Below are 12,433 nucleotides of genomic sequence, written 5' to 3'. Positions count from 1 at the left end.
CATTCTATTTGGAGGATACTGAGCTGGGGAGAAATAAGGTCTGCCTATGACTTCCCAGAATTTTTCATAAAAGAGGAAGCAGTGACTTCCCAGCTTGTAAACCATGACACTCTGGTTAGTGTGTGAAGAAGAGGGATAGGATTGCGGGAGATAAATGTAAGGGCTTCAGAGCTGCTGATTAGATCTCCTGTAAACATTGTAAGGAGTCCTTGAGAACACATTCATTACAAGTGTTTCTGTGTGAGTTTGAGCTGAAAGCACACACGTTGATGAACACCCATGAGGTCCCTGAGATACAGTTTAATGTCTCATTTGGTGCTCATTAGACCATGGGAGCCAATATGTCTTCAATTTAGAATGCTTCTACCTTGTGTGAAATTAAAAAAAAAATCTTCGAAAAACAGATCTGGCTAAGAATCACTGAACTGCTTTGAGCATTTTTTTCTCCTCCCGCTTGGATTTATTTTTTCAGGTTGCGATTAGCTTTGTTAGGACAATGCTGTTGAATTACAGAAATTACACGTAGTCACTCTTGTTTGCAGCTGAACTATGCAGAGACAAGACTTAGTCAATTGGAAAACTGTCATTGTGAGAAGACCTGTCAAGTGAGTGGACTGCTCTATAGAGACCAAGACTCCTGGGTTGATGGTGATCACTGCAGGAACTGCACGTGCAAAGTAAGCCTCTTTGTACCTAAATGGACAGTTTTAAGAGGGCAGTTGTACAAATTATTGTGTAACCTGTTTCTTTATAATGCTGACTCTAAGAAGTACTGCCTTTTTACGAAGTGCCTACTTAGTAATTGGCGCAATTGTGAAGGGAAGCTGGAAAAGTGTCATTACAAATGCAAATTCTTATCAAGAGAAAGCAGATTTTAATTTCCAACGCACTCTAATATGATCTAACATGATTAAGAAGCTTACTGTTTAGAGATTAGAGTAGCAGAGGGAGGAAGGGACTCCTTTGGTTTTCAGACCACCTAATGGCTCATTCACAACTTTTCTCTGCTATAATACCTTTTAAAAAGGTGGTTTATTTAGTTTCTAGGTGTTTTCATTGTATTTGACGAGGTAGCCATTTTCTGTTTTAGAGACCCCCTGACTTTCTTTCAGGTTATCCCTTATTTGTATGTACTATTTGATCTGTTTCAGAGAATTACAAGAGGTTCCCCCAAATTAATATCGAAACCCTGTTCAGTTGCAATTATTTGATAACTATCTGAAGAATGCCATTGTTTGTCTGCAAAAATACAAAATGATTGTTAGCGCTTCAACAATGGTTGACAGGGTCTGCAAAAGGTGTTATTTATGTTCTTGTAAAAATAGGCTTTTCTGTTTTCTGCCTAATCTACTTAGTCCACATGGGCAGGTGGAATAAAGCCAGTGATGTGTATCAGAAAAGTAACTGAGGTGGCATGGGTTCGTTTGGGCTGGAGAAAATTCTTTATTTGGGGTCCTGGAGGGGACTGGGAGTTTCTCACACTGCTTCTGTTTCCCTGGTGAGGCTTCTGGGATGAGATGTGAGCTTTTTGCTGCTGAGGTCACTTCTGCTGAGATTCCTCTCCCTGTTGTTCCTTCCTCAGAGTGGCGCTGTGGAATGTCGAAGGATGTCCTGTCCCCCCCTCAACTGCTCTCCGGACTCCCTCCCTGTGCACATTGCCGGCCAGTGCTGTAAGGTCTGCCGACGTGAGTACTAACTGAGGGTCAGGGTGGCCCTCTGTGCTTCGAGATTGATTTATTCCCCTATTTTTCAGGCCCCAATTGATTAACATTGATGAAAGGAAGTCCTAGCAGTTGATATAATAATAAATGTATGATAAGAGTGGCTATATTTTAATCACTTGTGACGTGCAGACACTTTACATAGGCTATTTTTTGTTTTAAATCCTCACATCAACCTTAATTATTATTCTTTACATTCTTATGTAGAGGGAACTGGCGTTCACAAGTATTAAGTCACTTGTCCGAGGTCAAACAACTGGTAGTGTGTGGAGTTGCTCCGTAGTCAGGACTCCAAGGCTCCGTGTGCTTTGGTCCCCTCATTTTGATTGATCAAGGGCCACACTCTGTGTTTCGGCTCTCTGAGGTCTTGGCCAGGTTTCCTGTTATTAAAGGGCCTTTGTTAGGAATTTCTGGATTGAACTTCAGTTAAAATATTGGAACAATTTCCTTCAGAGTTGGCGGGTCCAAATTATATAATGATTTAAAAATCCTTTTCCGTCTGAATTACAAAGGACACTCTTTCAAATGAAATGGTGAAATGAACACTGAGACAACCAGGAAGAGTAAAAGCTGTCATTTAGAATGATTGGTATGTGCCGGTTACTATTTTAGGTCATTTCATTCTATTAGCTTATTGAAACCTCACTGCAATCTTTTAGGTGGGGATTATTTTTATCCCTGTTTTATAGGAAGCTTGGGGAAGATAGTTTACCAAGTTTGCAAGGCTGGTGAGTGACAGAGGTGAGATACAAAATGAATTCTGTCTGACTACAAAGCCCAAAGTCTTTTTATCAAACCATATGCTCTTCTTTGAAAAAGGAGAGTTTACGTTAGAAACGTGCCATCTGATGGATAATTTTCAAGACCATTTCTCTACCAAAAAACCCACCATCATCACTAGGTCTTCAAAACACAGTGGTCTAGTTTTTTGTCAAGAATAGCATGTCACCTAATATGACAGTGGAAGTAGGGATAGCTGGTCTGTTTGTACCAGCCCAATCTTTTTTTATACTCTTTCGAAAGGAACTTTGGAAAATGTCTTCTATTTATGGTTGGCACGGTACACCCGTTACTCTGGAGGGCTTACGCAGAGTTGATCTAAAAGAAACTTTCTTATTTCTATTCTAAGTGCTTTTGGAAGTCATGTCTGGCAATACAGATAGATCAGGGGCCCAGATGTTGAGATTATAGTTTGATTCCATGATGGAAAGATAGTTTTTAGTAGCCATAGATTATTTTTTTCTATCTTGATATATTCTATATAATAGAGGAAGAAGTTGAGAAACTTAGGAATTTGTTTAAACAATACGAGTTACTTTTAATCTATTACTTTGAGCTCTGTGGATAGATCTGTGAAAGCTGTCTCTTGGCAGTTGTTGTTTGGACATGGGAGTAGGTGAGTCCTTCAGCTGTTTTTTGTGTTAAACTTTTGATAATCTACTTGTAAAAGCGATGGAACATTTGAAAACACATAAGGGTAAAGGTAAAGATGGAAAAATCACCCATAATGCCACCACTTGGAAACAAACACTCTTGAAGTTGTAGTGGATTTCGTTTTTTAAAACTTATACTTTGTGGACAATTGAGGTTTTATTATGCAGATAATTTTAACCTACTTTGTTGACTTAGCGTTATCACTTAAGTGTATTACTATCCTTTAAAAAACTCTGTATAAACCTCATTTTAATGAGCTTCATAGTGTTCCACCCTTTGGCTGTTGTGTAACTTATTTAATTATTCCCCAATTGTTGGAGAACTAGGTTGTTTTCCCACTTTTCACTATTGTAAATTACTCTTCAATAATATGTTTTGTGAGGACACATTTTTGTATTTTACGTTTTCTTAAGATAGAATTCTCCAAAGTAGAATTATTGGGCCAAGAGACTGACATTTTCAAGGTCCTTGATGTATATCATCCAATTATCCTCTCACTAGAAATGTGTGGGATAGTCATTTTTCTTTATTCTAAGTTACTGGAGAATATTAAGTTTTAAAAAACATTTCAGCAAGTTACCCGATTTTACCAAGATGCTGATACATGAGCTAGCTAAACCATCAGTGTGCTTTTTGCCTTTGTTTGGAATTGATAGCAGTTTAGCTAGGTAGAATGAATTTTCTCAGCAGCTCTGATCGGTAGTTTGAAATGTTTATAGTTTAATAAAATGGTAATACAAATAAATGCTTAAGAACACTGCTCAATTATCATATGACCCAGCAATTCCACTCCTGGTCATATATATGGAAAAGACTAGAAGGGTGGGATAGGGAGGGTAGGAGGAAGATGCAAGAGGGAAGGGGATATGGGGATATATGTATACGTAAAGCTGATTCACTTTGTTATACAGCAGCAACTAACACAACAATGTAAAGCAATTATACTCCAATAAAGATGTTTTTAAAAATAAAAGTAAGCAGAAAAAAACCGTCTAATTTGAAAAGATATAGAAGTTTTCAAATATTTTCACATCAGGAAAAGGATGGAAAATATTTCCTTTGGTTGTCCCTTTCAGATAAAATTTCCCAAGCTACTCTCTGGATTTGGGTGGGGCAGCGTCCGAGGGTTTCTGAGAAAAAGTATTGATTTGATTCAAGAGCCGATACATGAAAGCTGATTGTTTTGTGTGCTCGTTTACTAAGTGTTCATCCACTCGTCATGGCTTCAAGGAGCTGTAGCACTTACAGATGAGGACATCCATGTGGCAATAGGAAATAACCTGGTCTAAGTGTTTAAGTCTCAATTCATTATCTGAGAAAAATACTTTATTTTGATAAAAAAACCCAATAAATCAGGCCATCTCCAAGAGCAAGGCAGTTTTCATAATTTCTGATACTAGGCTCTTCCTCCATCTTTTTGGGAGGCATCAGGGAGAACTCAGGAGAGCCTTCTAGATTCCTTAGCTATGGGCATGGAAGTCCAGAAAGTAGTGCAGGAGTCTCATTCCTCCAACATTTCTTGGGTGTCTGCTCTGTTTAAGGAATTGCACATACCTAGCTACACATTAGAATCCCCTGGTGAACTTAAAATAGAGTGTCCCAGGGCCCCTCTCTGATCTGCTAAATTGGAATCTCTGGACAGTGGTGTCCTAGAATTAGTATTCTTTTGGTAGATAGATTTGGGAACCATCAGAGATGGGAGAGAAGGAGAAGGATGGAGAGGGAATCTTGAGCTATGCAAAACAGCATTTGCAAAGGAAAACAAGTTGCAGAAGGACAGGGAGATAGTCTGTTAGGTGATAACAGGGTTTTTGTAGGTGAGAAGTAGAAATAAGCTGCAAAGGTGGGTTGGGGATGGACGATGCTGACTGTAGTCCACTGAATTCGTTCAGTCATCCTTACTGAGATTCCTCTCCCGACTCTGTTCTGTCCTCTGGTTACAGCAACGGGCACATGTGGATCATTCATTCTATGTCAGACACTGTTAAGCTTTTTTATGTGTATTAATTCATTTCATTCTTCCAAAAACCTAGAGTCATAGGCTCCACTATGATCCCCATTTTATAGATGAGGAGGTAAAGCACAGAGAGGAGCACTAACTTGTCCAAGGGCTCTCGGCCTTGGTGGAGCCAAACTAAAACCCAGGTAGTCTGGCTCCAGAATTAATGCTTTTAACCTGTCTCCTCTCCCCGCCTGCTGTCCAGGGAGATGTATGCCCCATCTCATTACAACAGAGTACTGTGCAGTATGTATGCTATGTAAGATGCAAGGGTAGCACAGAGAAGGGAGTGATTAATTCCATCAGAAACTTAGGTGTGTGTGTGTTAGGAAGACTTCATGGGGGAAGGAATAGCTGAGTAGGGTGCTGACAAATGAATAGGAGTTTGCCATGTGGACAAGGTAGGTAAGAACACACCTGCCAAAGGGAATTGCACATACAGAATCATGGAAGTAAACACAGCGTTTGTTTGGGGGGCTCAGAAGCAGGCTTTGGAAGCAGGGTTTGGCATAATCAGAGAAATGCTTTGATAAAAGCCCCTGTGTGGGGAGAGCTGGAGGCAGGGAGCTGGGTGTGGGATTCAGGCCCATTTGCAGGTGGAGGTGATTAGGCCGGCAGGCAGTTAGGCACAGCCGGAGGACATGGAAAGGAAGGGATGAAGCTGAGTGATGGCCAAAAGACCTGGGGCAGGGTAGGTACTCTGTAAGCATTTTTTTTTTTTTAACGTGAGACAGATGAATCAGGGACAGAGCATCTGTAAGGGAGCAGTTGCCAGGTTTCGAACAAGAGCCTGTGGGAGACTCGTAGTGTGATTAACAGAAATAAGGCAGGTGGAAGAAATGGCTTCAGGAGCAATACATTCTGTTCGGCATAGGAGAGTTGGAGATGGCTGAGGGACAACCAGTTTGACGTGGGCGTCATGCTCAGAGGGGTGGTATCTGAAGCTAGGTCTGTGAACGAGCTCACCGAGGGAGGATGGCTCCTTGGGCGTTGAGCTTTTCTGCTCTGCCACTCTCCTTTAAAGTGTAACACAGAGTGTTGATTTTGATGTTCTCAGCTGCTGAGTGCCAAGGGATGGCTGGAGTGTGTGCAGGGTGCAAATCCCTAAATAAAGACAGAGCAACCTCACATCCACATCCGACAGGGGTGCCAAGTGGGGCCTAAAGGTTGTTTATTTAGTGTGCACCCGAATGGCAAAAGTGTCCATCCATCGCGCTAGAGCAATCAGGCTCGGATTTGAAGGGCCACGTGTCTGTGGGCACAAAAAGATACAACTGCATAACTGTTTCTGTAAATCCCCAGTACCTTTGTTTCTGACATCGTGGAGAAGCGTGTGTTGGTGCCGAGTTTCAATTTCATCGTCGGACACTGTGAAATGGTCTTGTTTGCATGTCCCCAGTGTGATGTGAAGGGCTTCAGGTATCCATTTACATTTCTACTCATACTAAAAGCTGTTGGAATGGCATCCCAAATGCCCCAGCCACAGGTACCGGAGCCTGACTTACCTTCTGCTAGAATTTCCCAGATATCAAAAATAAGCCTTTTGGCTGTAGATCAAGAGGTTAGATAATGAGGACTGGTGTTAGGCATACGGTGGGGCCGGGAAGGAAGGGCATCGTCAGAGAAGTGGGGTGAGGATGAGGAAGCAGGGGAAATTCTTGTGACCTTCAGTGGTGATGCTGAAAGCTGTCCTGAGATAACTTTGGAGATATTGATATTGTAATCGTCCATGCATCCTGCATCAGTGCCAAGGCTGTGAATGGCTGAGGTACACAGCATCATGTTGATGTCACTTGCAGCCCCTAAGGCACCCTGCCATGTGAAGACATGAAGTTCAGTGGACATTTAATTTTTATACCAGGTTGGTAGATTTGAGGGATGGATGTGTCCCTGTGTGTGGTGTGACTGTAAACAGTAAGACCCTCCTGTCTCCAGATCGAAGTTCTGGGATGAGTGTCTATTAGAGGATGAGAGGAATCGGGCGAATGTCTTCAGACAGGGTAGCAAATGTGATCCTAACATCATGGGGGTGGCAAGGTGCAAAAATAAGGAAGGAAAGTCTATTTCTTTGCTTCCCACCCTGGGCCAAGGAGCAGATGGCAGATTTGACAGCCGTGTATTTAGCAGAATTGTCACTCTGGAGCAAGCCGTCTTGCCAAGTTGGCAGCAGCTGTGTTTGGGAGTGTGGGAGTTTATTAGGCAGGAATTTCAGGCTCTTGGAGGTATGGTCTCCCCATGCAAGCAAATAGGGGAATCCACGTGATCATTAGGACCCATGAGTCAGAGTCAACTGATTTATCTGGAAAACTGAGGCATAAGAGATGATCGGGGATAATTTTTTAAAATGAAGTGAGGAAGGGGGTTATCTAGAAAATGTTATTGGTTCTCTACCTTGTTGTTGATGGCTTTGCTCTGAAAACCTTGGTGTCTGCTTTTAAAGTTTGGAATAGCATTGAATAGCATTGAATAGCAGAAAGAACTCTCATCTGGGAATCAGCACATTTCTCTGCGTTTTGCTACCAAGGAGGCTCATTAATTCTAAAATTGTTACTAACAATAAGCCCAGAGAGGCACTGAGCCTGGGGCTAGAGATAAAGTTATGAATAGACATAGTTCCTACCCTCATTGGGGCAACAGAGGTAAAATGTGATATTTTCTCTGTTAGGGCGAGGTCCAGAGTACCGCACAAACACAAAGTGAGGGCAATTCTCCAGTGTTAGAGGTCAAGAACAACTTCTTGGGGGGAAGTCGGGCCTAAGTTGAAACTGATGGGTATATAGGATGGAAGGTTACCAGGAGCAGGTAGATGAGGCTGAGTGTTCTGGAGAAGCAGAACAGTACATGCAAATCCCAGAAGCAGAGCGTGGCTGGAGTCTTAAGTGGAGGTGTGAATGTTTGGGAGTTTGGGAGGGAGAGTGAACGCACAGGGATGGCCTTGTGTGCTGACTTCAGGAATTTGAACTATATTCTGAGGGCTTGAGTGACTCATAATGATTTTAAAGCAGAGCGTCCTATTTGCACTTAAAATATATATTCAACTGTTGTATGGGGAAGGACTGGGTAAGATCAGACCAGAACATAGGAGGCAAGTTAGGAAGTTTCCTGGTAGACTAAAGAGGAGGGATAGCCTGAGTGAAGGTAGCACCTGGGGGCAGGTGGTGGGAATGGAGAAAAGTGGGTTGACTTGAGAAACAAGGAGGGAGCCTTGCAGGGATTTGGGTACTGATTGGACACGGTGCTGAGTAAGAGGAAGGGCATAGAAGGGCCCTAGGCGGTGGGGTATGGGTGGTGGGTGTGGAGGCTAGGGGTGGATACTGGTACCATTCACTGAATGCAGATACTAGAGAGGCACAGATCTGAGTTAGGTACGTGTTGTTTGTTGCAGGGCAGGTTCTGAGAAGAAACAGACTGTGAAACGGAGATTTGCTTGTACTTTATTAGGAAGTTCAGGATCAGTTCTGGGGTGGGAGTGAGATAAAAGGAAGCTGGGTTGGGCAGAAGGAGAGGTTGAAGTGCAGTGCAGTTACAACAGATACCTCAACCATTTCTCCAAGGAGTTGTGGAGCTGGAATGACCCTTGGAGTTATCCTGAGTTGGGGCAAGGGGCCAGGACTTTGCAACATCTTCATCAACTGCTCATTGGATGTGGGCTGTGCTGGGAAGGGGCCTTGACTTTGGACAGGGGCAAGTCCCGGATCACTATTCAGCTGAGAGCTGTAGCTCATCACCTGTCTGGCAGTTTCAGGAATGTGACCTTTGGCCGTGGAGGGGGATCTGGGTTGCACACCATAGTAGTCACTGTAGGATCGTGATGTTAAGTAAACCAGTGTCTCTGGGCTTTCCTTTTCCTGTGGTCAACAAGAGGGAGTTGGATGAGTTGTTTGCTGAGGTCCCTACATACCTGAACATTCCATGAGTCCGAAGATTGTAGAACTAAGAAACTACCAGATTGAATTCACCTGTTTCTAACAGATGGCGAAATGGAGGTTCTGAGAGCTGAGGTGCTTTCTGTAAGACAGTGAGTTAGTGGTGGAGATCTCTTCGAGTGCGTGTCTTCACTTCTGCTTCTCCCGAGGACGAGGGCTGAAAGCATCCTCATTTGTGCGGAGAGGGAGTGATCAGGCCTTTGCTTTCCTGTGGATGTGGCTGGAGAATTTGGCAGAGCTACATTAGGGTCATATCAAATTAACATATTCTGCGCTTGCTTAAAAGTGGGTCAGCATTTATGCTTCTCTGTTAACCTTTTTCCAAGGCCTGTCTCTCTTCCCTGCCCTCCCTGTTAGCCTGTTCAGCTTACCTTTCCAAAGGCAGTCTGTCTAGTACTTTTTTTTTTTTTTTTTTTTTGCGGTACACGGGCCTCTCACTGTTATGGCCTCTCCCATTGCGGAGCACAGGCTCCGGGCATGCAGGCTCAGCGGCCATGGCTCACGGGCCCAGCCGCTCTGCGGCATGTGGGATCTTCCCGGACCGGGGCACGAACCCGTGTCCCCTGCATCGGCAGGCGGACTCTCAACCACTGCGCCACCAGGGAAGCCCTGTCTAGTGCATTTTGATTCAGCATTTTACTCACTTGTATTTCTTGGTTGTCTCTGAGCTTCTTGGGAACAGTTAAGTTAAAGACATGCGCTTCCTATGATCACAAGGGGGAAAAATGGTGTCTTTCTGCACGTGACTGAGGTCCTGATGAGTGGAGTATATATGCAAGTCCGTTCTCACCCAGTCATTTGTTTTATTGCTGGAGTAGCTGAATCAAAGCTATGCTATTATACTCCACGGTGATGACAACCACCTCTTCCTTGTTTTAACATTGACCGCATCAATTCATTCTCTAGTTCCTTCAGCAACCGCAGCATTGAAATAGTTGTATGTGCTTGGTGTGAAGGACTCCTGGCAAACGTAATAGAGATGACAGTCTGAAAGGGGATTCAACAGTTATCCCCATCCTATTTCCATGTCTTACTTCCAGACATGCAAAGAGCTTTGCATTGCTTAGAATGAGAGCATTTATATTCTGTGGAATCTATTGGAGTTGGATGGTGCCCCTGAGGTCATTTTGTTGCATAGTATGACTGTCTGAACTGTTTTTCTGTTTTATTACAGCAAAATGTATCTATGGAGGAAAAGTCCTTGCAGAAGGCCAGCGGATTTTAACCAAGAGCTGTCGGGAATGCAGAGTAAGTTTCAGTCTTATGATCCCCATTACTTGTAGAGAAGGAGATGCGGGCTTTAGGTAGGAGTCTGGAATGGAGCATATTGTCCTGAGTGGACCACTGAGGGGGAGGACTCTCTGGTGGGCTTGAGTCCTGGCTGTGGAGTTCCCAGCCACTGTCATTGTGTGGTTAGCCTGTGGTCAGCCGTGGATCAGGTAGCCTTGGGAAAGACTGTTAGGGAAGGAAGTGAGAAGGGGGAAGGGAGCTAGCAGCTACCATGAGTCAGGGAGGTTGTCAGGTGGCCCTGGGAAAAGGTTTTGATTTGGTGTTGGGGCAATTAGTCTGTGATGTTAGTTGTGGATAGTGCCACTTCTACTCCTAAGAGTCTGATATAATGTTAGACAGTGCCTCTGTCTCCTGCCTGCCCCATCCCGTGTATTTCTCAAAATAAGATGTGTAGAACCATAGATCTCATTTAAGACTGTACTTCAATAATAATAAAAAAAAATCATGCAACAAACATGCATTGAGCAATTGCTACCTACCAGCATGGTACTAGATTCTGGGTGTACAACAGTGAACAAAACAAAGTCCTTGTCTTTATAGAATTTGCAGTCTGGTGGGGAGACAGGCAGTAAGATATAAACAAATAAATATACAAGATGCAGCTGAGCCTTGAACAACACATGTTAGGACTGTGTGGGTCCACTTATGCACGGATTTTTTCCAGTAGTAAATACTGCGGTGCTACACTATCCACTCTTGGTTGAATCCCTGGATGTAGAACCGTGGATACGGAGGAACCACAGGTACAGAGGGCTGACTATAAATTATGTGCCGATTTTAGACTGCGTGGAGGGTCGGCGCCCCTGACCCCCGCATTGTTCAAGGGTCAACTATGATGCCAAATTCTATGAAAAATACAGAGCAGGTTGAAGGGGTAGAGAGCTTTGAGGTGGGGATGGATGGTCTGGGAAAACCTCTCGGAGGAGGTCATATTTGAACAAAGTGCTGCATGAAGTGTGGGAGCTAGCCAAGCACTTACTTGGTTGAGGTGCTGTCCTAGAACGCAAGAGTGAGAGACAGAGGGAAAGAAGGAAGTGAGGGAGAGCAAATTCAAGGAGGCGCCTTCCAGAGCTGCCACTGCCCCACAGCGAAGCAGGCCTGGTTTTGAGGGGCATCTCCAGGGAGGCTGGCTGGAACTACTGTGTCACAGAAGAGACCATCTCTCCAAGTGCTGTTTCCTATGGCATTTCATTTGCTTTTCGTCACATCCCTGGAGAAAAGAAACGAGTGTATTTGAAAGGTTGAGGAGAATGAGGCATTTAGGGACATGCTGAAGCTCTCAGGGAACTCGAATCTGGTTCGTTTTGGGGAGCTTTGGGGGAGGGAAGGCTCTTTCCTGTCTCCTGTCTCTCATTGGCCAGAATCTACCGCAGGAGTTAACTCCTTTGCGCCTCCCCACTGCGTTTCCCATTCGCTCTTTCTTGGCTGCCCCTGGGAATGGCAGAGATTCCATGGGTCTGGACAGTCTGGCAGGTATGCAGGTGTGGTGGTCCTTCTGCGTCAGTGGGGACTGTGGGGTGGACTCCTTAGTCTGTGGCAGAGGTAGAGATGGTGTCAGTGAGGGCTCCGTGATCTCTCAATCAACCATGGGAGCTTCCAAACCTGGGAGTGGGGAAGCGGGTGGGTGGCCCCCAACGTGCGGCTGGGACATGACCACATAGGGATGGTGGGTGGATTAAATGAGATAAAGCATGTGAAGGACTTCGTTGGTACAAAGTAAGCCCTCAACACGTGTGAGCTATTTTTCTTATTCCACATGACCATACATGTCCTCTCTGAATATAAGGCAGATGTCATGTTCCCTGTGGATTGTTTCACTTCTGGGGGAGGGAAGGTGATTTGGACTCTAAAACGCTTACTTTTTTCTTCCACCTCAAGGGAAGTTGGGATGACTAAAGGCAGTCTTACCCACTCTGCTGATGATCCCAGGATCCACCCTGCATCTGTCACTCACGACTAGCAACCCCCTTTACATATTGGGCAGAAGTAGTGGGTAACCCTGGCAAGGGTCACGATTGTGACTCCATCCCTGTTACCAGCAGAGAGGATCAGGGCAGACACCA

At 44.3% G+C, this 12,433-nt stretch overlaps 1 protein-coding gene across 2 annotated transcripts in view; it reads left to right on the top strand.

Annotated features, from left to right (window-relative positions):
* The window catches only part of NELL1 (neural EGFL like 1), an 865,825-nt gene that overhangs the window by 196,511 nt on the left and 656,881 nt on the right, over positions 1-12,433 (top strand). For both annotated transcript variants that reach the window (XM_067749619.1, XM_067749618.1), the window contains exons 8-10: positions 543-677; positions 1,583-1,685; positions 10,255-10,328. In XM_067749619.1, coding sequence (XP_067605720.1) covers positions 543-677; positions 1,583-1,685; positions 10,255-10,328 — 312 coding nt within the window. The remainder of the gene's footprint in view (positions 1-542; positions 678-1,582; positions 1,686-10,254; positions 10,329-12,433) is intronic.

Source organism: Pseudorca crassidens, chromosome 9 (genome assembly GCF_039906515.1).
Source record: "Pseudorca crassidens isolate mPseCra1 chromosome 9, mPseCra1.hap1, whole genome shotgun sequence".
In the NCBI taxonomy this organism is placed as follows: Eukaryota; Metazoa; Chordata; class Mammalia; order Artiodactyla; family Delphinidae; genus Pseudorca; species Pseudorca crassidens.
Note: the sequence above shows the minus strand (reverse complement) of the source record. Positions and strands in the feature narration are given on the sequence as shown.